General features: G+C 41.3%; 1 protein-coding gene across 25 annotated transcripts in view; it reads right to left on the bottom strand.

Annotated features, from left to right (window-relative positions):
* The window catches only part of LOC122540026 (protein TANC2), a 1,060,344-nt gene that overhangs the window by 402,884 nt on the left and 631,448 nt on the right, over positions 1-26,012 (bottom strand). For all 25 annotated transcript variants that reach the window (XM_087977936.1, XM_087977934.1, XM_087977935.1 and 22 more), the window contains one exon: positions 12,006-12,154. In XM_087977936.1, the coding sequence (XP_087834062.1) occupies positions 12,006-12,154 (149 nt within the window). The remainder of the gene's footprint in view (positions 1-12,005; positions 12,155-26,012) is intronic.

Below are 26,012 nucleotides of genomic sequence, written 5' to 3'. Positions count from 1 at the left end.
GATCAATATGTCAAGGAACTAACCAGAGAGCAAGCCATCAGAGACTGGGTATTGTGGAACAAGACAGACTAAATAAGTAACATTGTGATGTAAGATCCTCTGGGGAAGAGTGCCCACAACATGATAGAAGCTTTCAATAAGATGGAGTGACACAATTGAATCTGAAACTAGGGTCCTGAACTTAAAGAAAGCTAACTTTTATTATATGAGGCATGCATTGGCTAGGATAAGGTGAGGGACCCTCCAATCACACGACATAAACATTTGACTTCACCAGTTTCTAAATTTCTGTCTCCCTACCTCATTCCATATCCAACTCAGCACCACCCTCTGGACCTGCCCTCCCTTCCAACATGGGTGGCACAGTGGCTAGCACTGCTGCCTCACAGTGCCAGGGACCCAGGTTCAATTCACACAGACAGTCACCCGAAGTGGGGAGTTTGCACATTCTCCCCATGTTTGCATGGGTTTCCTCCAGATGCTCCGGTTTTCTCCCACAATCCAAAGATGTGCAGATGAGGTGAATTGACCATACTAAATTGTCCATAGTGTTAGGTGCATTAGTCAGGGTAAATATAGGGTAGGAGAATGGATCTGGGTGGGTTACTCTTCAGAGGGTCAGTATGGACTTGTTAGGCCAAAGGGCCTGTGTCCATACTGTAGGGAATCTAGTTTAATCTTCCCACCCACCATTATTACCTCCCACCTATCGCCTTCCCACCTACCTTTCACTCAGCACTTTCCCCCTCAACATTCCTGAAGGGCTTATGCCGAAACATTGACTATCCTTCTCCTCAGATGCTGCCTGATTTGCTGTGCTTTTCCAGCATCACACCTTTCGACTCTGACTCTCCAGCATCTGCAGTCCTTACCTTTTTGAGTTGAACATGTGGCTACAGGGATGGTGCAGGAGGGAAGGTTTCGGATACCTGAATAATTGAGGCTCATTGCTGTGGTTCTGTTCGCCGAGCTGGAAGTTTTTGTTGCAAATGTTTCGTCCCCTGTCTAGGTGACATCCTCAGTGCTTGGGAGTCTCCTGTGAAGCGCTTCTGTGGTGTTTCCTCCGGCATTTATAGTGGCCTGTCCTTGCTGCTTCCGGTTGTCAGTTTCAGCTGTCCCCTGTAGTGGCCGGTATATTGGGTCCAGGTCTATGTTTGTTGATGGAGTTTGTGGATGAGTGCCAAGCTTCTAGGAATTCCTTGGCTGTTCTTTGTTTCACTTGCCCTATAATGGGAGTGTTGTCCCAGTCAAATTCATGTTGCTTGTCGTCTGCGTGTGTGGCTACTAGGGATAGCTGGTCGTGTCGTTTCGTGGCTAGTTGATGTTCGTGGATGCGGATCGTTGGCTGTCTTCCTGTTTGTCCTATATAGTGTTTTGTGCAGTCCTTGCATGGGATTTTGTACACTACGTTAGTTTTGCTCATGCTGGGTATCGGGTCCTTAGTTTTGGTGAGTTGTTGTCTGAGAGTGGCTGTTGGTTTGTGTGCTGTTATAAGTCCTAGTGGTCGCAGTAGTCTGGCTGTCATTTCAGAGATGTTCTTGACGTATGGTAGTGTGGCTAGTCCTTTGGGTTGCGGCATGTCCTCGTTCTGTTGTCTCTCCCTTAGGCATCTTTTGATGAAATTGCGAGGATATCCGTTTTTTGCGAATACCTTGTATAGATGTTCCTCTTCCACTTTTTGCAGTTCTGGTGTGCTGCAGTGTGTTGTGGCCCTTTTGAACAGTGTCTTGATGCAACTTCGTTTGTGTGTATTGGGGTGGTTGTTTTCATAGTTCAGGACTTGGTCTGTGTGTGTGGCTTTCCTGTGTACCTTAGTGGTGAATTCTCCGTTTGGTGTTCTCTGTACCCTCACGTCTAGGAATGGGAGTTGGTTGTCCTTTTCTTCCTCTCTCGTGAATCGGATTCCTGTGAGTGTGGAGTTGATGATCCGGTGTGTATTCTCTCTTTCTGTGTTTTTAATGATTACAAAGGTGTCATCAACGTATCTGACCCAGAGTTTGGGCCCGGACCATAGAACAGGCCGTCACCATAGGACAGAACAGGACTACACACAACGCAAAAAAAACGGCACTAAAAGAAAAAATGGCCAAACTAACACACAACAAAGAGGACACCACAACACACACCTGGGTTAAAAACCTCTCCCACAGACAGCTCACAGACACGGAAAGAACAATACTGGCCAAGGGACTCAACTACAACCACAGGGACACCAAGACAGCAGACTTCCTAGCAGCACTAGAATGCACACTCAGGAACAATGGACTGACAGAAGAGACACAACAAACAGTGAGACAAAGTATCGTACCCCTGATAACAAGGAAAAGACAAACACATAATCTCAACACCAAGGAGAGGGAAGCACTAAAATCACTAAGAAACGATAAGAACATAATCATACTACCAGCAGACAAAGGCAGAATGACGGTCATCCTGGACAAAGCAGAGTACATCCAAAAAGCACAACAACTACTTGCAGATACCAACACCTACCAAAAGAGGGAGTTTGACCCCACCCCACAGCTCACCAATAGGATAAACAAAACACTGAGGAACCTACAAAAAAACGGACAGATAACCAGGTCGGACCTACAAAGAATGAAACCTGAAAGCAACAACACCCCCAGATTCTATGGACTACCTAAAGTGCACAAACCAGACATCCCACTCAGACCCATAGTATCACTTCCAGGGACACCATCACACAAACTGGCGAAAGAACTACAGCAGAAACTGAAACACTTGATCAGCGGATCCAGACACTCTATACAATCAACACAGGAATTCTTGGACATCATCAGAAATATACACATAGACAAGGAAGAAACCATGGTCTCATTCGACATAACGGCACTGTTCACGTCTATTTACAAAGCCCTAGCCAGAGAAACAATAGCCAACCTGCTGAATAGACATAACAGACAACAGGACGTTGAACCCATCAACAAAGACGGCACACTTAAACTACTGGACTTGTGCCTCACAACACACTTCACATTCAACAACCAGATATATGAACAAATCAACGGGACACCCATGGGCTCACCGATTCGGGACTCATAGCAGAAGCAGTAATGCAAAGGTTAGAACAAACAGTTTTACCACAAATTCAACCCAAACTCTGGGTCAGATACGTTGATGACACCTTTGTAATCATTAAAAACACGAAAATAGAGAATACACACCGGATCATCAACTCCACACTCACAGGAATCCGATTCACGAGAGAGGAAGAAAAGGACGACCAACTCCCATTCCTAGACGTGAGGGTACAGAGAACACCAAAAGGAGAATTCACCACACAGGAAAGCCACACACAGACCAAGTCCTGAACTATGAAAGCAACCACCCCAATACACACAAACGAAGTTGCATCAAGACACTGTTCAAAAGGGCCACAACACACTGCAGCACACCAGAACTGCAAAAAGTGGAAGAGGAACACCTATACAAGGTATTCGCAAAAAACTGATATCCTCGCAATTTCATCAAAAGATGCCTAAGGGAGAGACAACAGAACAAGGACATGCCGCAACCCAAAGGACTAGCCACACTACCATACGTCAAGAACATCTCTGAAATGACAGCCAGACTACTGCGACCACTAGGACTTATAACAGCACACAAACCAACAGCCACTCTCAGACAACAACTCACCAAAACTAAGGACCCGATACCCAGCATGAGCAAAACTAACGTAGTGTACAAAATCCCATGCAAGGACTGCACAAAACACTATATAAGACAAACAGGAAGACAGCTAACGATCCGCATCCACGAACATCAACTAGCCACGAAACGACACGACCAGCTATCCCTAGTAGCCACACACGCAGACTACAAGCAACATGAATTTGACTGGGACAACACTCCCATTATAGGGCAAGTGAAACAAAGAACAGCCAGGGAATTCCTAGAAGCTTGGCACTCATCCACAAACTCCATCAACAAACACATAGACCTGGACCCAATATACCGGCCACTACAGCGGACAGCTGAAACTGACAACCGGAAGCAGCAAGGACAGGCCACTATAAATGCCGGAGGAAACACCACAGAAGCGCTTCGCAGGATGCTCCCAAGCACTGAGGATGTCACCTAGACTGGGGACGAAACGTTTGCAACAAAAACTTCCAGCTCGGCGAACAGAACCACAGCAACGAGCACCCGAGCTACAAATCTTCTCACAAACTTTGAATTGAGGCTCATTTTGGGGTAGATGGGGCCTCTACCTCTACACCTAAACCAGAATGGTACCCATACTTTGGGGGGGGGGGGGTGAAATTTGGTAACACTCCTCTTCAGGATGGTATAAACCAATTCAGCAAAGGGAAGGGCACATACATTTTACATCCAGTGTCTGGGAGGTTGAGAGTAGTGAGATCAGAAATGAGGTTTCAAGGTCACAAGAGTTCACCAACAATCAGGAAGGTGGTTTTGAAGCATGGCTACTTAAGCGCCAGGAGCATCCGGAATAAGGTGGGCGAACTTACAGCATGGGTTGGTACCTGGGACTTCGATCTTGTAGCCATTTCAGAGACAGGGTAGAAGCACGGACAGGAACGGTTGTTACAGGTTCCGGGATTTAGAAGTTTCAGTAAGAACACAGAAGATTGTAAAAGAGGGGGAAGTATGGCAGTGTTAGTCATGGACAGCATTACGGTGGCAGAAATGACATTTGAGGGCTCGTTTACTGAGGTAGTATGGTCTGAAGTTAGAAATAGGAAAGAAGTCACTCTGGGAGTTTTCCATAGGCCTCCAAATAGTTCCAGAAATGTAGAGGAAAGGATAGCAAAGATAATTCTGGATGGGGGCAAGAGTAATAGGATAGCTGTTGTGGGGGACTTTTGTATTTCCAATCAATATTTGGAAAGTTATAGTTTGAGTACTTTACATGTCAGTTTTTGTCCAATGTGAGCAGGATGGTTTCCTGACACATTATGTAGACAAGCCAACAAGGGGTGAAGCCACATTGGATTTGTACTGGGTAATGAACGTAGATTTGAAGGTAGGTGAGCACTTTGGTGAAAGTGACCACAACTCGGTTTACTTAAGCTATGGAAAGGTATAGGTATATATTGCAGGGCAAATGTTATTGCTGGAAGAAAGGCAATTATGATGCAACTAGGCAAGATTTAGGATGCATAGGATAGGGAAGGAAACTGCGGGGATGGGCACAATTGAAACATGGAGCTTATTCAAGGAACAGCTACTGCGTGTCATTGATAAGAATGTACCTGTCAGGCAGGGAGGAAGTGATCGAGTGAGGGAGTCGTGATTTACTAAAGAAGTTGAATCTCTAGTAACGAGGAAAGAGGAAGGCTTATGTTAGGATGAGATGTGAAGATTCCATTAAGGCACTTGCCAGTTACAAGTTAGCCAGGAAAGACCTAAAGAGCCGGGGGGGGGGGGGGGGATGAGAAGTCAGTGGCAGATAGGATCAAGACAAACCCTAAAGCTTTCTAAAGATATATCAGGAATAAGAATGACTAGAGGAAGATTAGGGCCAATTAAGGATAGCAGTGGGAAGTTGTGCGTGGAGTTGGAGGAGATGGGGAAGCGCTAAATGAATATTTTTCATCAGTATTCACACTGGAAAAAGACAACGTTGTCAAGGAGAATACTGAGATACAGGCTACGAGACTAGTTGAGATTGATGTCCACAAGGGGATGGCGTTAGCAATTCTGGGAAGTGTGAAAATAATAAGTCTGCTGGGCCGGTGGGATTTACCCTCGGATTCTCTGGAAAGCCAGGAAGGAGAGTGCAAAGCCTTTGGCTTTGATCTTTATGTTGTCATTGTCTACAGGAATAGTGCCCGAAGACTGGAGGATAGCAAATGTTCAAGAAGGGGAGTAGACACAACCCTAATAATTATAGACCAGTGAGTCTTACTTCGGTTGTGGGTAAAGTGTTGGAAAAGGATTTATAAGGAATAGGATTTATAATCATCTGGAGAGGAATAAGTTGATTAGGGTTGGTCAACACCGTTTTGTGAAGGGTAGGTCGTCCCTCACAAACCTTTATTGAGTCCTTTGAGATGGTGACCAACAGCTGGATGACGGTAAAGCCATGAACGTGGTGTATATGGATTTCAGATAGGCGTTTGATAAGGTGCCTCACGGTAGGCTATCGCACAAAATATGTAGGCATGGGATTGAGGGCGATTTAGCAGTTTGGATCAAAAGTTGGCTAGCTGAAAGAAGACCGAGGGTGGTGGCTGATGGGAATTGTTCATCCTGCAGTTCAGTTACTAGTGGTATACTGCAAGGATCTGTTTTGGGTTGACTGCTGTTTGTCATTTTTATATGTTTATCATTGTTGTAGGTTACAGAGGGACATAGCTAAGCTGCAGAGCTGAGCTGAGACATGACAAATGGAGTTTAATGTGGAAAAGAGTGAGGTGATTAACTTTCGAAGGAACAACATGAATAAAGAGTACTGGGCTAATAGTAAGATTCTTGCTGGATGGACAGAGTTCTGTGTTCATGCACACTAATACCTGAAAGTTGCCACCCAGGTTAATTGAGTTGTTAAGAAGGCATACAATTTATTGGTAGAGGGATTGAGTTTCAGAGCAATGAGGTCACGCTGCAGCTGTACAAAACTCTGGTGCGGCCGCACTTGGAGTATTGCTTTCAGTTCTAGATCACCGTATTACAGGAAGGATGTGAAAGCATTGAAAAGGGTGTAAAGGAGATTTACTAGGATGTTGCCTGGAATGAAGGAGAAGTATTATGAGGAAAGGCTGAGGGACTTGAGGCTGTTTTCATTAGAGAGAAGAAAGTTTAGAGGTGACTTAATCAAGACATATTTAAGATAATCAGAGGGTTAGAAAGAGCGGACAGTGAGCGCCTTTCTCCTCGGATGGTGATGGCTAGCACGAGGAGACATAGCTTTAAATTGAGGGGTGATAGATATGGACAGATGTCAGAGGTAGTTTCTTTACTCAGAGTAGCGGGGTGTGGAACGCACTGCCTGCAACAGTAGTAGAGTCACCAATTTTAAAAGCATTTAAATGGATATTAGATAGACATTTGAATGAAAATGGAATAGTGGAGGATAGATAGACTTCAAATTGGTTCCACAAGTCAGTGCAACATCGAAGGCCGAATGGCCTATACTGCGCTGTAATGTTCTATGTTCTCCTAGGATAAGGTAGCCAAGGATACTGAAGGAGTTGATGGTGGTCAGGCAATGTCAGACACTTAAAGCACACATGGATGAACTTCAACAACTGTACATCCCTATCTGGCATAAGAGTAAAACAGGGAAGGTGCTCAACCATGGCTAACAAGGGAAATCAGGGATAATGTAAAAACCAAAGAGGAGATATATAAATTGGCCAGAAAAAGCAGCAAAACCAAGGACTGAGAGAAATTTAAAATTCAGCAGAGGAGGACAAAGGGGTTTAATTTAGAAGGGAAATATATTATGAAAACAGGCTTGCGGAAAACAAAAAAAAACTGACTGCAAAAGCTTCTATCGATATGTCATGAGAAAAAGACTAGTCACTTGCAGTTAAAATCAGGTGAATTCATAATAGACAAGTCAGTCAGTCAACATGGCTTTGTGAGGGGCAGGTCATGCCTCACAAACCTTATCGAGTTCTTTGAGGATGTGACTAGAAAAGTTGATGAGGGTCGAGCTGTGGATGTGGTGTATATGGACTTCAGCAAGGCATTTGATAAGGTTCCCCATGGTAGGCTCACTCAGAAGGTCAGGAGGAATGGGATTCAGGGACACATAGCTGTCTGGATACAGAATTGGCTGGCCAACAGAAGACAGCAAGTGGTAGTAGAAGGAAAATATTCTACCTGGAAGTCTGTGGTGAGTGGTGTTTCACAGGGCTCTGTCCTTGGGCCTCTATTGTTTGTAATTTTTATTAATGATTTGGATGAGGGGATTGAAGGATGGGTCAGCAAGTTTGCAGACGACACAAAGGTTGGAGGTGTCGTTGACAGTATAGAGGGCTGTTGTAGGCTGCAGCGGGACATTGACAGGATGCACAGATGGGCTGAGAGGTGGCAGATGGAGTTCAACCTGGATAAATGCGAGGCGATGCATTTTGGAAGGTCGAATTTGAAAGCTGAGTACAGGATTAAGGATAGGATTCTTGGCAGTGTGGAGGAACAGAGGGATCTTGAGGTGCAGGTACATAGATCCCTTAAAATGGCCACCCAAGTGGACAGGGTTGTTAAGAAAGCATATGGTGTTTTGGCTTTCATTAACAGGGGTATTGAGTTTAAGAGTCGTGAGAATTTATGGCAGCTCTATAAAGCTTTGGTTAGACCGCACTTGGAATACTGCATCCAGTTCTGGTCGCCCTATTATAAGAAAGATGTGGATGCTTTGGAGAGGGTTCAGAGGAGGTTTACCAAGATGCTGCCTGGACTGGAGGGCTTATCTTATGAAGAGAGGTTGACTGAGCTTGGACTTTTTTCCTTGGAGAAAAGGAGTAGAAGAGGGAACCTAATTTTAGGTATACAAGGTAATGAGAGGCATAGATAGAGTCGATAGCCAGAGACTATTTCCCAGGGCAGAAATGACTAACATGAGGAGTCATAGTTTTAAGCTGGTTGGAGGAAAGTATAGAGGGGATGTCAGAGACGGGTTCTTTACACAGAGAGTTGTGAGAGCATGGAATGCGTTGCCAGCAGCAGTTATGGAGTTAGGGTCATTGGGGACATTTAAGAGACTCCTGGACATGCATATGGTCACAGAAATTTAACGGTGCATACATGAGAATCAGTGGTCGGCACAACATCGTGGGCTGAAGGGCCTGTTCTGTGCTGTACTGTTCTATGTTCTAAAGAGATGGCAGAGCAGTTAAACAAATACTTTGAATCTGTCTTATCTAAGGAGGACACAAATAACCTTCAGGAAATGTTAGGGGAAAGAGGGTCAAACATGAGGAAGGAACTGAAGGAAATTCTTATTAGTCAGGAAATGATACTGGGGAAATTGATGGGATTAAAATCCAATAAATTCCCCGGGCCAAATGCTCTGCACCTCAGAGTACTTAAGATTGTGGCCCTAGAAATTGTGGATACATTGGTTCTATAAGACCAAAAAAAAATTACAATTGAATGCGAAGTAAGTTTTAATTGCTCGTGTTTGTTTTTTTTAAAGAATGAGCAGACAAAGCAAATTAGTGATTATGTAACCAGTAGAACAATGCTCCCATCCAAATGTTACAGAGATGCATAAAATGTACCTTTTTTGCAGTTTTTTTTAATTCCAGCTCATTTGCAACAGCTGGTATTGATCAGAGTCTTGAGGTTCAGGCATGTCTGTATTTGAATTTTTTAAAATAAGTTGAGTTCTGCCAGTAAGATTCTAGGAACAGAATCAGTGTAGTTTATCGTACTGCACCAGTGAAAGTTAGATCAATTGCACAAAGATAACATATAGGGGATTTATAACAGTATGCAGTATATGTTTGACACAGCCCCAAAGCTCTAAAGAATCAGTTTTTTAAATAACAAGTACCCTGGTTAGCACTGCGGCCTCTGAGTACCAGAGACCCAGGTTCAATTCCAGCCTTGGACAGTGTGGAAGCAATTTCACCCACTGAGTCCACACTGACCTTCCAACGACGATGGGGCACCACGGTGGCTCAGTGGTTAGCCAAGCAGCTGGGTTCGATTCTGGCCTCAGGCAACTGTCTGGGTGGAGTTTGCACATTCTCAGTGTCTGCATGGTTTAGTCCTGATGCTCCGGTTTCCTCCCAAGACAGTCTAAGATGTGCAAGTTAGGTGGACTTGCCATGATAAATTGCCCAGGTATGCGCAGGACAGGTAGATTAGCCATGGTAAATTCAGGGTTATGGGGAAAGGGTAGGGGAGTGGGTCTGGGTGGGATCTTATAGATCCCTACAGTGTGGAAACAGGCCCTTCGGCCCAACAAGTCCACACTGACTCTCTGAAGAGTAACCCAACCAGACCCATTCCCCTACCTTATTATCCTCCTAATGCACCTAACCTACACATCCCTGGATACCATGGGCAATTTAGTACAGCTAATTCACCTAACCTGAACACCTTTGGGTTGTGGAGGCCAAATTGCCTGTTTCCATATTGTAGAAATTCCATGATTTTAATGAATGATAATCAGTGTCAGACTGCCATTCCGCTCCTATCTTTTTCCTTTAGGACTGAACTCTGCATTTTTCGCTGGCAATTCTGATCCTGGTTCATTCAGACATGTGGATTGTACTAAATAAAACAGTTCCCTTGAGTTGTGGAATAGTTGGGATAGGTTTTTATTTACCAGCTGGAGCTAGTTAAAACAAAGTAGAAAATATTTGGAGGTGCTGGTGTTGAATGGGGGTGTACAAAGTTTATTTAGAAGCACTAGCTTTCGGAGCGCTGCTCCTTCATCAGGTGGTTGTGGAGTCTAAGATCATAAGACAGAATTTACAGCAAATGTTTACAGTGTGATGGAACTGAAATTATATATTGAAATAGACGTGGATTGTTTGTATGTCTCTCATCTTTTAGAATGACCATATTGGTTTCAGTTCTTTCATATGTAAATCCTAGAACTTTTTTAAAAGTTACATTCTCAAAAGTGAACTTTAACAATAGATGCCATATCAGCTCAGATAATGCATTGAAGGTGCGAGGTGCCCTATGACAGGCTGTCTCCTCTTTTTCAATACATAAACCTGTTGAGACTATAACTGGGTATTTTCATTTTTAACAAAGTATATTAACAAAGTCGAAAAATAATGGATGCTAATACACTTGTGTTATGGCAATAACGAAGACTAGGCTGAAAGAAGGGCAAGACTGGGTTTTAACTATTCCTGGGTACAATTGTTCAGAACAGATGGAAGAGGAAGGAAAGCAGGTCGGGGTGCTAGTACTGATTAAGGACATTAATGCTATGCTGGAGAAAGTGAATGTCCCAGATGGTTCAAGCACAGAAGCAATTTGGTTGGAGATAAGAAACAAAAATGTTGTAATAACATTGTTTGGCATGGCCTAGAGACCATCAATTAATGGAAAAGATACATATGTACAAAATGGCAGGGAAATCAGACAATTGCTACTACTACAGAGTGGTTATAACTGGGAGAGGGTCTTTAATTACCCAAATATAGAGAGGTAGTGTAAACAGCGGTGAGAGGTAAGCATTCTTAGCCTATCTTCAGAAGAATTTTCTGCAGCCGTATATGCCCAGTCCAATAAGAAAGGGTGCATGGCTGTAACTGGTTCTTACAAATGAGTCAAGCTAAGTGTATCAAGTATCATTGGGGAATAGTTAGGAGACAGTGATCATTGGATTGTAAACCTTAGAGATGATGGTGAAGCATGACAATGGCCAATCCAGAAAAAGAAAGGAAAAAAATAAACTGCCAAAAAACCAATCTGGCAGTCTACTGGGTAACTACTAAATTAGTGTGCCTGGCTCACAAGTCCTCCAACCCCTTCTCCTCCTCATTGATACCTGATATTCCCTTCACACCAAACCCATGGAAGTTTTAAAAATCCTTACACAATTAATCAATAAAAAATACATTAAACATTTAAAAACACAATAAAAATGTAATCCCTGAAAATGCCACAAACTTTTCATTATACTTCTCTTACAATCTAAATCCCTATTGTATTTGCTGCTGACCTTAATGGGTGTTCCCATGTTCTTTGGCCTCATGTGGAGTGGTGTGGTTTCACCTCCCCTGTGTTGCATCAAGGGAGCCAGGAATTACAAAAGCACAGAAAGATAAGCCGGCATTTTATTTATTGACTACTGTTGAATGGCTTTATTCTGGTGCCAATCGGAAGCAACGGGTCTTCAGTATGGGAAGGATCAAATAATGTTGCATATTTTTTATAATCTGGAATGTATCGTAACAGCATCATCACAGTTGATTAATTGATTAATGTACTAAATGTGATATAGTATCTTTAACAATGCTAATTCATGTCAGGTATACAATGCACAATATCACAAACATTTGAAAATCATTTCCAAATACTGTTCCTGAACTGATTCATACCTGATTTTCATCCTGTTCTTCCATGCTGTATTCTGCGCTTTGCTGTACCTCTGAAGCTTTATCTCCTAGTAGAAAGCCTAGTCGTGTCATGAGTGTATTTGCAGCCTCATCCACAGATGGTGGAGGTCCCAGTTCCTGTTCTGAGTCACCTGTGCAGAAAGGTAGAAAATAAATTAATTAAAGAAACAATCTTAGACATAAGAAAAACAGTTGGGTGATACTTTCCACAATATATCAACACACTTGTACCAGACTTGATTCGGTTAGCTCAGTTGGCTGGACGGCTGGTTTGTGTTGCAGATTGACTCCAGTGTTGGCTCAATTCCTGAACCAGCTGAGGTAACCATGAAGGACTCTCCTTTCAACCTCTCCCCTCATTTAAGCTGTGGGGATCCTGATGTTAAACCACCACCAGTTCTGTCTCTCTAATGACAGAGCAATCCTATGGTCTGTAGAACTCAACAACCTTACCTTTAAAGGAGTTTTTAAATAACATGGCTGAAATGGACTACCACATCTGAAAAGGCGAAGCAAATCTAAATAGCTGGACATTAAAATTCATCATCTGGGATGCATAGCTAACAGTAAGAATTACCAATGGCCTTGGAGATAAGGATTCTCAACTACAGGTATTGCTGAAACAAAGATTCTCAAATACTCATTAATCATACAAGAGGAATGCACACCCCAATCTACGATAATTGTGGAATCCTGACAGTGGACCATGAAAACTCTGCATTGAAAATGGATTGTCTCTGTTTTGAGCCAAGTGTTAGTATTCACACATCAAAATTGCCCTTTCCCAAGCTCACCTGAGAGAAGCCATGGTCATTAGTTTCAGGCTTATACAGAAAACAGAAATATCAAGAAGGATTCCTGGGAAAATATGCGATTAGCTCTCTCTGACTCTACAATTAATCAAGCCAATACCATATCTGTAACAAGTTGAAATACATTGGAAGCACAAATTAAAAGATAAAATAAAATATCAAATGCCATAGAATCTACACTAAACTAAAGGAATGATTTTAGTTTAAAAACACAGCCTTCAGAAGAACATCAGCAGTAACACCGACTCAAAGAGTACTTTGAGTCGGTGTTCACCCAGGAGAAGGATATGGAGGATAGTAAGATTGTGTGGAGCGCACTAATATGTTGGGGCATGTTGGGATCAAGAAAGATGTGGTGTTGGGTCTCTTGAACAGCACTGAAGTGCCTAAGTCCCTATGGCCCATTGGTATCTATCCAGGTTATTGAGAAAGAGAAGAGTTTGCTGGAGCCTTGACCAAGATATTTGTATCCTCGCGAGCCACTGGAGAGGTTCTGAAGGAGTGGTGATTTGCTAACGTTGTTCCTCTGTTCAAGAAACTATAGACTGATGAGCCTCACATTGGTGGTTGGGAAGAAAATAGGAGAGAATTTTTAGGGATTTGGAAAAGCATGGTCCAATTAGGATCAGTCAGCATGGCTTTTTGCTGGGCAGGTCACGGCTTACCAAGGTGACTGAATTTTTTGAAGAGGTGACAAAGGTGATCAATGAGGGCAAAGCAGTGGATGTTGTCTACATTTATTTTAACAAGGCTTGCGACAATGTCCCTCATGATAGGCTGATTCAAAAGGTTAAGATGAATGGGATTCAGGGTGACTCGGCCGCATGGATTCAGAATTGGCTTGCCCATAGAAAGCAGAGGAGGTGGTGGAAGAGTATTTTTCTAGCTGGAGGTCCATGACAAGTAGTGTTGCGCAGGGATCCGCACTATCACAAACTACTACTCCTTAACTTTTGATCTCCCGAAGTGCAGCAACTCTCTAACTGGATTATACTCCATCTGCCATGTCTCTGTCCATATCTGCAATTGATCTATATCCTGTTGTATCCTTTGACAACCTACTATACTATGTACAACTCCATCGATCTTTGTGTCTTCTGCAAACTTATTAACCAACCCATATCACAAACAGTTCACCCCTATAGACTTGGTCTTAACAATCAAAGTTTCATAAATGCTTCAGTCAAAAGCATACAAATTGTGTATGAAACACACACAGATATGAGTTTCTAAGTTTTTTTTCTCTTTTTAATTTCAGCTACTCAAAAGATTTAACAACCGAAGATACAATTAAAATTGGTAATAAACTGATAACAAGTCTTGTAATACAGCTGTTCTTGGACTTCAAGTACTGTAAACTAAATAAATTGCTTGCAGTGATCGCTTCCATAAATTTACTGAAGGCATCACCAGTTAATATGCAAAACGTATTATTTAATTAATGTATAATGTAAGGCTTTTTTAAAGCACTTGTGAGACGCAGGTGTCCTTGACTTGCTAGCATTATTGCTCATCCCTAGTTGCCCTTCAGAAGGTGGTGGTGAGCTGCCTTCTTGATGTGCCCATGGTAAACTCTCAGTGCTGTGAAGAAGGCAATTCCAGAATTTGACCCAACAAGTGAAGGAACAGTGATATATTTCCAGTTTAGAATGGTGAATGGCTTGGAGCCAGTTTGCAGGTGGTGTGCAGTTGACTTTCAGGTTCATGGCAACTCCAAGACTATCGATTGTGGGGGATTTAGTAATGGTAACACAACTGAACGTCAACAGGGAGGGGGAGAATGGTTCAACTGTCTCTTATTGTGAAGATTTCAACCCTCTGGGAGGGCTCTCTCGGTTCCACAATTGGTCAAAGAAACAACAGGAGTACAGTCTGCTTCAGCAAGATTTCACAATTTATTACGACACCAGGCATAGGTTTGTCCAGCAGCACAGAGGTTAAAAGCTTCTGTGTTCCTTGGAGAAACTGCGCAATTCACTTGGAACAAATGCAATTTTTATATGTTTCTTAAGAAATAATGCAACCTTAATTGCAGAGTAAATCCAATAAAGTGTAATAAAATGATATAATGGACAGCAGGTTAACTCAATGATATTTCCTGGGAAACAAAGTTGTTTTTCTACACATTATCTCTATGCTCCTGCATTTCAAGGTTAGCTGGGATGGTTAGTAATGTCCTATCTAGCTTAGTTAATTCCATACTGTAAAGGGTCCATTGTTCTGCTTTATCTTTGATTCAGTTAGCTCAGCAAGGCAGTAATGCAGCCCTTAGTAGAGTGAGAAGCCATTTTAAACAGTGTTAATTTGCAGCCTGAAGCCATTTTGTTATTTTACTTTGCATTGAGAACCCATTTTGTAGTTAGTAAAAGCATGCATTAAATGGTTGCTCCTGACAACAGCCTAAATCCAGATTTTAGATCCTCAATTGGAGATGGTCATTACTTGGTATTGAAATATGAAATTGAAAGCTAGTCTTCCTGATGGTGACCATGCCAACAATAATTAATGTTGGTAAACACTTCAGTTGGTTGGCTAGTGTCCTTTAGGGAAGGATATCTATCTAGATGTGACTTCAGACCCACAGCAATGTAGCTGACTCTTAATCATCCTCTAAAACGGCACAGAATGGTACATTGTTCAAGTCCCATGAAAGCATTTGAAAAAAAGAATTCTAGCAATTATCATAAAATTGTCTGTGGCATCTTAATTGTGTATACAGGGCAACCTCGATTAGCCGAATGTCGATTATCTGCATTTCGGATTATTTGAACAACATCTCAAGTTCCTGATGCTTGGGTAAACTGTATTATCCAAACATTCCATTATCTGAACAAAATACTTCCCGCTCGTGTCATTTTGGATAATCAAAGTTGCCCTGTAGTTTGGCTGCTGCAATTCATTGCAATACAAGTGTCCATAATGAGTAAGCAACAAAGGTAAGTGAACAGAGCTGGGTCAGTCGTGATTAAACACTGAATGGTGGCACAGACTCAAGAGGTTAATTGGTGTCCTGTTCCTAACAGTGACTGCACTTCAAAAACATATACAATGTGGCAGGAAACAGCAATACTTGGAAACGAACGGACAGGGTGTAATAAATCACCATGTTAGTAGCAACTATGCAATTCAACACATTTCCATTGATCATTTGCTAGCATGTTCAGGTATTGAAAAAGTGAACAGATGTTTAAGTCAACCTGTACAGACATGTTATCACACACCTATGGAGCAGGTGGGACTTGAATGCAGACCTCCTGGCTCAGACATAGAGGCACTAAAATTGCAATCTTGTATTGGAACAGTGTTCGTAACAAGGTAAAGGGAAGTAAGTCGAAAAATAGATTCATATATGTTCCTGCACATTACACAGTACAAAATGTGCCTTTCTCATGACATTTAAAACTCTGCAGAATGGTTTTAAGCTTTTAGGGAAAAAAAGAATTTGCCAAAATTTGAGGAGAGCCTTGACAGGATTGGCAATTGCTTAGATTCCATGTAGTCCCAGCCTTGAGGCATATTATCTTATTTTTGTAGGTAATTCATACATTATAAATTACAGAATATAATTCCACTCTGTACTTTTAATACAACAGAAAACCTATTTCACAGGAATATTTATACTACCTCCTGTAATCATTCAAAGAAGACATCATGAAAGCTCCTCGGGCAGGGAGGTCATGTTATGGCTGTACGGGACATTGGTGAGGCCACTGTTGGAATATTGCGTGCAATTCCGGTCTCCTTCCGATCGGAAAGATGTTGTGAAACTTGAAAGGGTTCAGAAAAGATTTACAAGGATGTTGCCAGGGTTGGAGGATTTGAGTTAAAGGGAAAGGCTGGAGCTGTTTTACTTGGAGCGTCGGAGGCTGAGAGGTGCCATTATAGAAGTTTATAAAATCATGAGGGCTATGGATAGAGTAAATAGACAGGTCTTTTCCCCTGTGTGGGGGAGTCCAGAACTAGAGGGCATAGATTTAGGGTGAAAGGAGAAAAATTTAAAAGGAATCTAAAGGGCAACTTTTTCACGCAGAGGGTGGTGCATGTATGGAATGAACTATCAGGTGAAGTGGTTGAGGCAGTTACAATTGCAACATTTAAAAGGCAGCTGGATAGGTATATGAACAGGAAGGGTTTAGAGGGATATGGGCCAAGTGCTGGCAAATGGGACTATATTAGCTTAGGATATCTAGTCAGCATGGATGAGTTGGACTGAAGAATGTGTTTCTGAGCTGTACATCTCTATGATTTTATGACTCTAAATTCTGATTCTTAGAAAGTCCAGGCAACTGACAATGTTTCCAATTACTAACATTTTTGTCTACCTGATAAATCATGAGATAACGGACAGTAAGTGACTCTCAACAAATCACATCAAAGTTAAATAGATGGAGGATGGAAAGGAATGGTGGCTGTAACAGCTGCTCCTTTGCTGAGGTATGTTAGGTGTTGAAGCTAAATTTCCTTAAATTCCAGGAACCGTAATTTGTTTTATAAGCTGATGCATTCTTTTGGAACTTTGGAAAAAAGATCAAAACAATGGCACTTTAAACAGGAGGAAGAGAGACAAAGGCAAAGACCACATGGTCAGTGAGAGAGAGAAAGGAAGAAACCAACACTGCTGTCTGACACTTGCTGTTTAAGTTCAATTATCTTCGACATTGGAGTGCATCAAAGAAAAATTTAACAAACAGTGAAAATCACAGCTGACCTTGGAGGCACCTGTGTGGGGGAGCTCACAGCTTGGGAGCAGATAAGTGCATGGTCTTTAGGAGTAATCTTGCTTTTTTTTGTAAATCTACAATAGTGAGCAAAGTGCATTCTTTTTGGTTATGTTTACTGAGATTTTTCTCTTGATTAAAATTTGAAAACATAGGTACTAAGTTAGTTTGAAGTAGTGTTTTTTAGAGCAGCAAGACTGTGCTATTTGCTGGGTTTATGGATTGCTAGGGAGCAAAGATGACCTTTTAGTAGAGTGATGTGCCCTTCCTGTCAGATGTCTGCTAAGTGTGTTTGATTGTGACTCCAATCAGATCGCATGGATCGATTGGAGCAGCAGTGAGAGACAATGAGGAATTTACAGAAGTTAGGGATTGTGATGAATGGCAGTTATACAAATGGAGAAAAACCACAAATACAGTTAGTTGATGGATTTCTTCCAGGAAAGGTAGGAGAGGGAGGGAGGTAATGCAAGAATCTCCTGTAGCTATCCCTATCTCAAACAAGTATGCTGTTTTGGAAAATATAGGGGGCAACGGAATCTCAGGGGAATACAGCATGAACAGCCAAGTTTCTCATACCGAGACTGGCTCAAATGTAATGAGGGGTACATCAGGTTCTAAGCGATCAATTGTGATAGGGGCACAGACAGGGGTTTCTGTGGCCAACAGCGAGAAATCGGGAAGATGTATTTGCCTCCCTTGTGCCAGGATCAAGGATATCTCGAAGACTGCAGAATATCCACAAAGGGGAATGAGATCAGCAGGAGATCGCTGTACACATTGGAACTAATATCACAGGAAGGAAAAGGGATGAGATTCTGAAAGGAGAATATAGGAATTTAAAAAGAAGGTTCTCAAGGATAGTAATATCTAGATTACTTCTGGTACCACAAGCTAGTGAGGATAGAAAAAGGAGGATAGAGCAGATGAATGTGTGACTGAGGAGCTGGGGGAAAAGGGTTCACATTTTTAGATCACTGGATCTCTTCTGGGATATAAGTGACCTACATGATTGCATCTGAATTGGAAGGAGATTAATATACTGGCAGGGAGATTTGTAAGAGCTGCTTGGGAAGATTTAAACCTAGTAAGGTGGAGGGGGTTGGGACCCACAGAGTGAGGAAAGAGATTCATCTGAGACTGGTACATTTGGGAAAAGGAGCAAGTCACACTGTCAGAATAGGTAGGAATAAAGTAGGTAAAAACGAGGTAAAAAGTAGGAGGTAAACGAGGTAAACGAGGAATAAAGTAGGACTGACAAGTTAAATAGCATTTATTTCAATGTAGAAGGCCTAAGGGAAAGCAGATGAACTCGGGGCATGGTTAGAAACATGGGACTGGGATATCATAGCAACTGCAGATGGACAGGGCTGGCAGATTAATGTTCCAGGATACAAATGCGACAGCAAGGATAGAAAGGGGGGCAAGAAAGGAGGGAGAGTGATATTTTTGATTATTAACATTATGGCTGTACTTAGGGAGGATATTCCTGGGAATACATACAGGGGTGTTATTTGGGTGGAACTGAGAAACAAAAGAAAGGGATGGTCACCTTATTGGGATTGTACTATAGAGATAGAGATACAAATATATAGGCAGATTATGGAAAGATGTAGGAGCAACAGGGCTGTGGGAGATTTTAATTTTGCCAACATTGACTGGAATTCACTTAAGTGTTTAGATGGAACAGGATTTGTAAGGGACATCCAGAAGGGTTTTATAGAACATTATGTAAATGGTCCAACTCAGGAAAGGACAGTACTGGGCCTGGTGTTGGGGAATGAACCTGGCCAGGTGGTTGAAGTTTCCGCCAGGGATTACTTGGTGAATCATGATCACAATTTTGTAAGTTTTAGAATACTCTTGGACAAAGACGAGAGTGGTCCTAAAGGAAGAGTGCTAAATTGGGGGAAGGCCAACTACAGCAAAATTCGGCAGGAGCTGGGGAATGTAGATTGGAAGTAGCTGTTTGAAGGTAAATCCACATTTGATATGTGGGAGACGTTAAAGAGAGGTTGATCAGAATGCAGGACAGACATGTACCTGTGAAAATGAAGGATAGAAACGGCAAGATTAGGGAACCAGGTGAAATTGGGAGACTAAAAAAAAAGGAAAAAACAGATACATAAGGTCTAGGAACTGAAAACAGGCAAAGCTTTGGAAGAATATCAGGAAGTAGGACCATGCGTGGAGTCAGAGAAAATGGGTGAGATTCTTAATGAGTAATTTGCATCGGAATTGAGCGAGAAGGACATGACAGACGTTGAAATTAGGGATAAATGTTTGATTACTCTAGGAAAAAGTGTTGGGTATTCTAAAAGGTATTCAGGTGGATGAGTGCCCAGGTCCAAATGGGATCTATCCCAGGTTACTGAGGGTAACAACAGAGGAAATAGCTGGGGCCTTAACAGGACTGGGGAATTGCTAATATTGTCCCCTTGTTTAAGAAGGGTCCAAGTATAATCCAGGTGATTACAGACCATGAGCATGACGTCACTAGTAGGGAAGCTGCCAGTGAAGATACTGAGGGATAAGATCTATTTACATTTTGAAGAAAATGGGCTAATTAGTGATAGGCAATATGATTTTGTGTAGGGAGTCTTGTCTTACCAACTTCATAGAATTATTTGAGGAAGTGACAAAGTTGATTGAGAGAAGAGTTGTAGATGTCACATGGACTTCAGTAAAGCATTTGATAAGGTTCCCCATGGTAGGCTGATAGAAAAAGTGAAGCCACATGGGGGTCAGGGTGTACTAGCTAGATGGATAGAGAACTGGCTGGGCAGCAGGAGACAGTAGTAGTGGAAGGGAGTTTCTCAAACTGTGAACTGTGGCCAGTGGTGTTCCACAGAGATTCACGCTGGGACCACTGTTGTCTGTTGGGGCGGCACGGTGGCTCAGTGGTTAGCACTGCTGCCTCACAGCACCAGCTTCGATTCCAGCCTCTGACAACTGTGTGCATGGAGTTTGCACATTCTCCCCGTGTCTGTGTGGGTTTCCTGCGGGTGCTCCGGTTTCCTCCCACAGTCCAAAGATGTGCAGGTTAGGTGAATTGGCCATGCTAAATTGTCCATAGTGTTAGGTGCATTCGTCAGAGGGAAATGGGTCTGGGTGGGTTACTTTCGGAGGGTCGGTGTGGACTTGTTGGGCCGAACGGCCTGGCTCCACACTGTAGGGAATCTAATATACATAAATAATCAGGAGGCAGGTATAGATGGTCTGATTAGCAAATTTGCTAATGACACTAAGATTAGTGGAGTAGCAGATAGTGAAGGGGACTGTGAGAGAATGCAGCAGAATATAGATAGATTGGAGGATTGGGCAGAGAAATGGCAGAAGGAGTTCAATTCAGGTAAATGCAAGGTGATACATTTTGAAAGATCCAATTCTAGAGTGAACTATACAGTAAATGGAAAAGCCCCGAGGAAAACTGACATACAGAGAGACCTGGGTATTCAGGTCCATTGTACCCTGATGATGGCAATGGTAGAACAATCAAGGCGGCATACAGTATACTTTCCTTCATCAGATAGGGTATTGAGTGCAAGAGTTGGCAGGTCATGTTACAGTTGTAAAGGACTTTGGTTCATTTCCAGCTATAAAACATCACAAAATTAACCAGGAGTAGCTAGCTACTCTCCAACAAAAAAAATCATTGGTGCGTATTTGAGACTAACTCGGTCATACAAAAACTCTCAGCCCATGCAGAGATCTAGTGTTAATTCAATATTCCTGAACAACCCATCAATACTAAATATAGCCTTAAATTCTAAAGCACTACACTGCTGCCAAGCATTTAGAAATGATCAAGCAACAAACCACAGTAGAGAAGTGCTCCATCTCAAGAGAAAGAATCGAGAGAGACAGCCAATTCCAAGTCTCCTAGTGGGGAAAAAAAGACAATTCTATTTGTTGGTCAGCTAGTTATTTTGATCGTACAGATGATTGATTGTTTAAGAATATCCAGCTCCCTTGACAGAAGGTTGCAACTAGTCTGCAAGTGGAGGTAAGAATTCACACACCTGATGTCGATTTTAACAGGAAAAGTAAAAACATTGCGCGTATTTACAGAATTAAATAGTTCTTCCCAACACTACCAAAATGTTTGATAATAATCACTCCTGTACAATCATTACAGTTCTTACCTGCTAAAAATGATTCTCAACAAACTTGCAATAATAGAGCTGGAAACATTTAAATACAGAGATGAAAAGTAAATCCCTCTAAACAGTAGCAAATGCTCAAACCAAAAGGAGTATCTTGAACATCAGGGAGGGGAAATCTCCTCAAGGGCTGTCACTCCCATCATGAATAATCTCATTAGCTAGTATTTCCAGCAGGAAAATAAGTCCATGTGACTTGTTTGTTTTGGATGGCATTTTTTTCCCCTAGCTACCACGATTGCACAGTTGTGAGCATTTAAAAGCAAATGGTAAGAACGTAAAAGCATTGCACCATGCCTAAACAACAAACACATGCAATAATTTCAGAGGTACGAGCATAATGCCAAAACGTCTCAAATGTTTTGCGAAAAACGAGCTCAGTCTTTTACTAGTATTTTCAACTATCATTGCTGGCCTTGCTGGTGACTCAAAAATCCCAAGAATAAATTTAAAAACAAACCATAAAAATTCTCCATTAAGATTTTACAATTTTTTTTCAATTTATTTCCTACAGCTTTTGAGAGCTAAATGAAAATAAGCCTATCAATGCTTAACTTTTCTTTACTGGAAACACCAAACTGTCCAATAGGTTAACACTTGCACATCAAAAATTTTCAAAATTTGATAAGTTCACAAAATTCTATCTAAATTCTACACTAACGCCCATCCCTTAGTTGTTGTGAATTCATCACACATTAGTCAAAAATCCACAAACCCAAACAAGACCCAGAAGTGTGGGCATGCATATTTCCTACAGAAATTGCATGAGTTGCAAAGTGGTAATCAAGGGATGATGGAATTATTGCTCCATTTACTTTGTGTTTTAGGTGAAGCCAGCATTTACTGGTGACAGTTATAGCAGTAAACAAACCGTATGTATGATCCCACAGGTTAAGCCATGGTATGCTTGAGCATTCATGTCAGTAAATTGGAATCTAGCACTTGAAATATAAAGCTTTTCTGTTTAAATATTGGTTCACAATTACCAGCATTTGCTACGAAAAACATGGATGCTTCTTTGTCCTCATTTGTTGTAACAATAATTTTTTTTACACGTAGATTGAATTAATAGCTTTTCTTTTCTCCCCCAGACAAATCGTACATTGTATGCTGTGACTCCCTTGAACAATGTGCCACATATGAGCACCAATAGCACTGCACTCAACATGAATCAATCACATACATTAGTCTGCCAAAACAATTAGTTCAGGTTAAAAAGGTAGGACTGCCACTGTGCACAGCCATAATACAACAACATACTTATTAATTACAGGGGTGGTGGGGAGGAAAACAGATTGAAAGTTTGCATCCTAAAGTACTCCGCACATTAGTGTACAGATCTTGGGCAGGTTATTTGAGGGAAAGTTCAGTGAGTTGGTAGCATCGTGGCTTTGTTTCTGGATTAGCAATCTCATTTGGACAGTTGGGGAACTTCAATTCAGCTAAATAAAGCTGAAATGAAAAACGAGTATCAATGATGATGATATCACGATGACTACCAAACTGTCAGAAAAACTGATGAAATCGCTAAAAGTTCACTAATGCACTTCTGGAAAGGAAATCTGCCAGCCATATCTATCTAGTCTCTGTGACTCCAAAACAACAGAAATTTGGTTTATTCTTCACTGCCTTCTGAACTGATCCAGGGAGCCACTCAGTTGCATTAAAGGCAGCAGCACTCTTTCAAAGGCAATTAGGAATGGATCATAATTGCAAGCCTTGTCAATGCCACCACCATTCTATAAATGAAACATAATTTGCATCCACTATACTCATACTAATGAGTTGGGAAGCAGCAGGGACCAAGGAGCCTCTCTGTTCTTTTTAAAACTTAGAGAAACAGACGTCCAAACAAAGGAAAAATAATTCCTACTTAAGAAATCTTTATGACTAAGAATCTGAGTTTTTCTTTGCAAATATTAAGGTAACCAGTTTTTCCAAATTACTTGTCATTGTTCAGGATTTGAGAATGACAATTTGTTTCAATTTATTTAAATTGTGAAATAACGTTCAAAATGTAAACAAACAACCTTGTCTTTGATTTGAGATATTCAAATGATTTCAGGAATACTAGCACGAATTTTTGAAAGAAACAATGTTCAACTGAGTGCAAACGCTTTGGGATAAAGTAAATACAGAAACTGGTATGGGCCTTGTGAACCAAATGTGAGGGAATTTTAAAAACAAAACCTCCCACTATGTGGTATAGCTAGTGCAATGGAAATCAAGTATACCAAGACTATTCTTAAAACATTCAATGCCCATGTGCACAATTGGAAGATTGTATATTGTTACAGCTGCCATGTCACAAAAGAGACAAACATTGGTGAAGGAGTAAAACGACTGCAGTAAAAAAAAAGGTTCCAAATTTAATGAAATGTGCCACACTGGCAACTCAAGATAATTTAAGCTCCAAACTTTAGAATCAGAATGTCAAGATTGGACAGCACAAAAGTACTAAAAATATTGAAACACAGAAAACCAGTACATTTTAAATTCATAAATAGGATTAAGTAGACAGGAAGGTTCAGAAGTAGGAAAGCAGTAAAATATAGATTCATATAATTGAAAAGTTACACGAAGAATGATAACTGTGTGTCTTCAATAATATTCCAGACAGTGGTGTTCAAATAACTTGGATTGTAAGACACAGGTGCAGAAGTAGGACTTGTAGATGCTGGAGATTAGAGTCAAGAATGTGGTGCTGGAAAAGCACAGCAGGTCAGGCAGCATTCGAGGAGCAGGAGAATCGACGTTTCAGGCAAAAGCCCTTCATCAGGAGCAGAAGTAAGCCAGTCAGCCCATCAAGCCTGCTCTGCCATTCAGTGAGATCATGGTTGACTGAAATCCTCAATTCCATTTTCAATGACCTTACTGATTAAAAATCGTTCTTGAACATACTTAATGACCCAATCTTTACAGCCCTCTGTAGTAAAAAAATTCTGTAGATTCACTACCCTCAGAGAAGAAATCCCTGCTTATCTCTATCTTAAACATGCAACCTTTGAGCAATCAGGGATGGGCAATAAATGCTCGCCTAGTCTGTGGTGTCCTCCTCCTGTGAATGAATCAATAAAATCTGAGATTATGTATTCTGGTCCTAGACTCTATCATAGAGAAGTCAACCTCTCCACATCTACTCTAGTCCTCTAAGAATCTTGTATATTTCAACAAGCTTGTTCTATATTCCAATGACTACAAGCCCAATCTACCAAACCTTTCATTATAATAGTCTCTCCATACTTTGTTAAGTCTGGTGAATCTTCTCTGAATTGCCTCCAATGCCAGTATGTCTTTCCATAGGTATGGGGCTCAAAACTGTTCACAGTATTCCAGCTGAGGTCTGACTAATGTCTTGTATCATTTATGTGAAACTGCCTTACTTTCATACTCCCATTCACTTTGAAATAAAAGCCACCATTCAATTTGTCATCCTGATTACTGCTGCGCTTGGATACTAGATCTTTGTGATTCATGGACAAGGACTCTCAGATTCTTCTGTTCTGTGGCTTTCTGCAAACTTTCTCAAGTTAAATAATATTCAGCTCCTCTATACTTCCTACCAAAATGCATAACTTCACATTTCCCTACATTGTATTCCATATGCAAGTTTTTGCCCCTTTGTTTAACATGTGTATTTCCCTCTGCAAACTCTGTGTATTCCGCACCATGTATATCTTTCCCACCTATATTTCTTTAATCTGCAAACATAGCAATTGCGCATTTTGCACTGGGAATGAAAAAAAATGGATTAAGCCTGAATGGTCTTAAACACATGTTAGAGTGTGTAAACTGTTAAAATGAGCAAGCTATATAATTCAAGCAGTCTGGGTGGATCGATATGCAGGAGTAGAGTTTGCAATTTTCAGTTTCCCTTTACCTAAAACATGTATCCAATGTGGAGTTTAGTGTTTATCATTTACGAATACATAACAGCACATCCCCAATAGCATTGCTAACAGTGAATCTAAGGACATGCTGATTTTTACAACAGTGTTAGCAAGCGTGTACCCTTTAACATGTTAGGGCCACTGATATTTGGCAACTGCTTAAAGTCAAGGTCAATTCTTTTTAAACGGGTGTTTCAAGAAAATGCTCCATAACTCTGTTCATTATTCACAAAAACTGTCCATCTCCCTTTCTTACAGCACGATTTAGGAAGGTCAATAAATGCTAACATAGCCAGTGACATCACAATATACCATGAACAAAATTTTTAAAAACCTATTTATGAATTATCATTCGCTTTGGTTGGTTGACATATTGGTTGATGATTTTGCTTTTACTCGAGTTTTT

This window comes from Chiloscyllium plagiosum, unplaced genomic scaffold (genome assembly GCF_037043375.1).
Source record: "Chiloscyllium plagiosum isolate Xiang-an unplaced genomic scaffold, Cpla_swu_hap1 HiC_scaffold_32, whole genome shotgun sequence".
Taxonomy (NCBI): domain Eukaryota; kingdom Metazoa; phylum Chordata; class Chondrichthyes; order Orectolobiformes; family Hemiscylliidae; genus Chiloscyllium; species Chiloscyllium plagiosum.
This window is presented reverse-complemented; position numbering and strand designations above follow the sequence as displayed.